The 3,666-nt window shown below is 37.5% G+C and overlaps 1 protein-coding gene across 1 annotated transcript; it reads right to left on the reverse strand.

Annotated features, from left to right (window-relative positions):
- Positions 1 to 1,482: 1,482 nt before the first annotated feature.
- Positions 1,483 to 3,268, reverse strand: LOC138873873 (uncharacterized). Its single transcript, XM_070152360.1, has 2 exons — positions 2,914 to 3,268; positions 1,483 to 1,544 (listed from the first exon to the last, which is right to left on the reverse strand). Exons 1-2 carry the CDS (start codon positions 3,266 to 3,268, stop codon positions 1,483 to 1,485), a joined length of 417 nt encoding a protein of 138 aa, XP_070008461.1.
- Positions 3,269 to 3,666: the final 398 nt, after the last annotated feature.

Here is a 3,666-nt window from a genome sequence, read left to right on the forward strand (position 1 = left end):
GACATGACAGAACAATTCCAAAAATAATTTGAAAGGAATACATAAACATGAAGCATCATAAACTAGTAAGAAAGGGGTGAGAAATTGAACCTCAAATCTACAGATCTTTCAAGTTAAACAGTGACGGTACATACACGAACAAAAACTGGAACTCTCAGCGTCGTCGACGGAAACTCGACAAAACTCAAACAGACCTCAAACTTTGACCTCTCTAACTCAACCAGAATGAGGTGACAAAGTCGAATCTTGCTGGTTTTAACTATGGGGAAAACAATTGGTTTTTCGGGTTGTTTTGGGGCTGATTTCCATGGCTTTTGATGGAGTTTGAAGGTTGTTTCAATAACTGAAATTTCTGCTGGCTTTCGTGGTGGAAAACAGGGGCTTTATGAAGCTAAATTTTGGGGAAGATGAATTGGGCTTGCAGAGTTTCAAAACCACGTTTCCATGGATTTGGTGAAGTGTTGAAAAATCTGATAATCTAGAAGTTAGGAGGCAAGAAAGAGTTTTCCTTTCCTTTTAAATTCTGTGTGTTTTTTGGCGTGTTTAAGGGTAATGTTGGACGTTGCTCTCTTTTGGTGTAGCTGCTGAAGAAGACGACTGGAGCTTCTCAAATCAGAAAACGGTGGATCTCATGGATTTTAGGCATTTTTTTGTGTGTGTATATTTAGGTGTTAGGTGTTATTATATAGGGATAGGGATTAGGTTAGGGATATGGGCCTAGGAATTATGGGCTAGGGAATTGGGCTAAAGGCTAAAAAAAATGGACTATAAGATTTATAAAGACGGGATAAACCAACCTAAAACTAATTTCTCCTTCTAAAATTATGTACACTTATAATATAAAAATATAAAACTAATTTTAATTAATTGAACTAAACTATAAAACATAAAACTATTTTTTGTGTTTTCAAGATTATATAAAAATAAAGATAAGGTACTATTTTTGTATATTTTTTTATTTAAATTTACGAAAGATATGTAAACTAAAATATTTTTTATAATTTTCATTTTCTTGTGACGAAATAAAATAACAGAGTAAAAATTAGTTGAAATAGCTATATTAGGCCTAAATTAAATATTTACATGCTAAAATGGATGAAATTTCGGGGAGGGTCAAAAATCACATGTCTACACCTGGTACTCCCAGGTTTATTTTGGGCCTATTGCAGGCTCCCTATAGTGTCATTTTACATTTCATCTGTGTAATTTATTTAATCCTGGTACGTAATAATTATTTGTAAATAGATATTGGGGTAACTAGTAAAAGGGTAGGGTTGCTATGTGATTCTGTGGGATAAATTTTGGTAGAAACCATGCTTTAGGTGTTACATTATGTTGAGTTGATGTAGAAATCATGTTCTAGGTTGTATGACACATTAGATATCATGCTTTAATATTTCTATGCTTACTCGCATTAAACCATGCAAAATTTGTGCATTAGATACCTTGACTTAGGACAATCACATTTATTGCTTCTGCATATCACATGTTATAGTTCATCATCTCATTTCTGATTCTGTATAAGTCGCTATCACTTAGAAATCCTGTCATTAAGTTACTAATACTGTTTAATAAAAATAACCTTCTCCATGTACATTAGAGATCCTGTTTTACGACTACACGTGCATTTTCCTTGAGACATGTCGCTAAAATAAATAGGCTAAAACAGCCCTCACGCATGTGTATCATGTTCTGGTATGAATTGGTGTAAAATCACCTGCTATAACATTCATCACTTAGATCAGCATGCCTATAGGATGAAAGAACTTCAAACTGTTTAAGTAGTTCCCATATTGTGACTGCATATACACACCTAGGCAAGCCCTAGGCCGTTAAATAATTATGAAACCAGTTCTGTTTATGTGTGAAATTATCCAGGCTTAACAGGCTATAAAACTAGTAGGCAAACTGGTTAGGATTCTGTCGCTTCCCTTAAAACAAACACTGCATATCATGTATTTGTAACATTCATCTAGATATCATGTTCCTAGGCTTTCTGAACTTCTTCAAAATTAGCTATTTGAGACGTGCTGTTTATTTGCCTATGTATATGTGGAGGTCAATATGAGCCTTTTACCTGCTTCCTTAATTGACAGTCCTATGTGTTATTTGTTGTCGCCTAGATTTTTCCCCTTTAAACACCTTAGGATTGTCTAGAACTGCCTAAGTCTAGAGATCCTAAATTCCTCCAGGGCCACAAGGAAGGGACGGGTAATAGCACGCTTAGAGGTTGTTAATTAAATTCGCTTATCTAACCACTAAGGGGAGGGTAATGGGTAGTAAAAGGATATGATGACCTGCGCGCTAATGTCACGTGTAACCCCTCTAGTTGAGGAGGATTATCGGGCATTACACAGATTGATCCTGTAGGCTAATCAACTTAGGACTCCCCTTTCCTAATTCCTATATGTGTTTAAATTATCTAAACTTCTTTCATATATGCGCATTGGACCATCTCAACTTCTTTGATCATATATGTATTTAGACTGTGAAAACTACCTTTATTTGCAAATATGTGCTAAGATTGCTTACTTGTTAATTAACTAATTCACATAGTTTAAGTTCGGTTGGGACCTACCATTGTGGCATTATGGACCGCGAAGGGTGCGTAACACCTTTCCTTCAAGGTTATTTCGAGCCCTTACCCTAATATCTGGTAATGCAAAACTGGTTACATGAGTTAATTGCTCTAGATGCCCTAACGCACCTTAATCCGTTAGGTGGTGACTCTTCAAATGCCCAATTCCCAAAAGGAAATGAGTTGTTCCCCCATGAATGTCGAAACTCGGACTTCCCCGCAAAAAGGGAAAAAAGGGGGCGCGACAAGCACCACCTCAAAAGGTCCACTCCATTTTGACTTGTGCTTTCCTAAGAACAGTTGTAACCGGGAGTTGAATAAGAGAACCAAGTCACCTTCTTTGAATTCTTTGCTACGGGCATACTTGTCATGTAAGTACTTCATCTTGTCCTTATACAAGGACGAGCTGGAATAGGTATGAAACCAGAACTCATCAAGCTCATTGAGTTGCTCCACTCGAAGATTTGCTCCAACATACCTTTCAAGATTTAACTTCCTCAAAGTCCACATGGCCTTGTGCTCTAGCTCAATCGGGAGATGGAAAGCTTCCCCAAATACCAACCGGTACGGAGACATACTAATCGGAATCTTGTAAGTAGTTCTGTAAGCCCATAAAGCATCATCCAGTTTCTTTGACCAGTCGGTCCTATTTGCATTAATAGTCTTTGACAATATGCTCTTAATCTCCATGTTGGAGACTCAACTTGCCCACTCGCCTGAGGATGGTAAGGGGTTGAAACCTTGTGATTGATACTATAGTTTGCAAGCAAAGTGTCAAATGCCTTATTACAGAAATGAGAACCCCCATCAATGATGATTGCTCTAGGAGTGCCAAACCGAGTAAAGATATTCTTCTTGAGAAAAGCCACCGCACTCCGGGCCTCGTTGTTGGGTAAAGTCATTGCCTCAACCTATTTGGAAACATAATCAACGGCCACTAGAATGTATGTGTTGCCACATGAACTCATAAAGTGTCCCATGAAGTCAATGCCCTACGCATCAAATATGTCAACCTTAAGAATAGTGGTGAGAGGTATTTCATCCTTCTTTGAAATTCTACCTGCTCTCTGACACTCATCACATCTCTT

The sequence above is a fragment of the Nicotiana sylvestris genome, chromosome 7 (genome assembly GCF_000393655.2).
Source record: "Nicotiana sylvestris chromosome 7, ASM39365v2, whole genome shotgun sequence".
NCBI classification, from domain to species: Eukaryota; Viridiplantae; Streptophyta; class Magnoliopsida; order Solanales; family Solanaceae; genus Nicotiana; species Nicotiana sylvestris.

What these genes read in the sequence shown, in the direction of transcription:
- LOC138873873 (XM_070152360.1), bottom strand. Translation starts at nt 3,268, where the DNA reads ATGGAGATTAAGAGCATATTGTCAAAGACTATTAATGCAAATAGGACC. An exon ending in TAGCAAAGAATTCAAAGAAG is followed by an intron (nt 1,545 to 2,913) that starts GTGACTTGGTTC and finishes ACTTAATGACAG; the next exon opens with GATTTCTAAGTGATAGCGAC.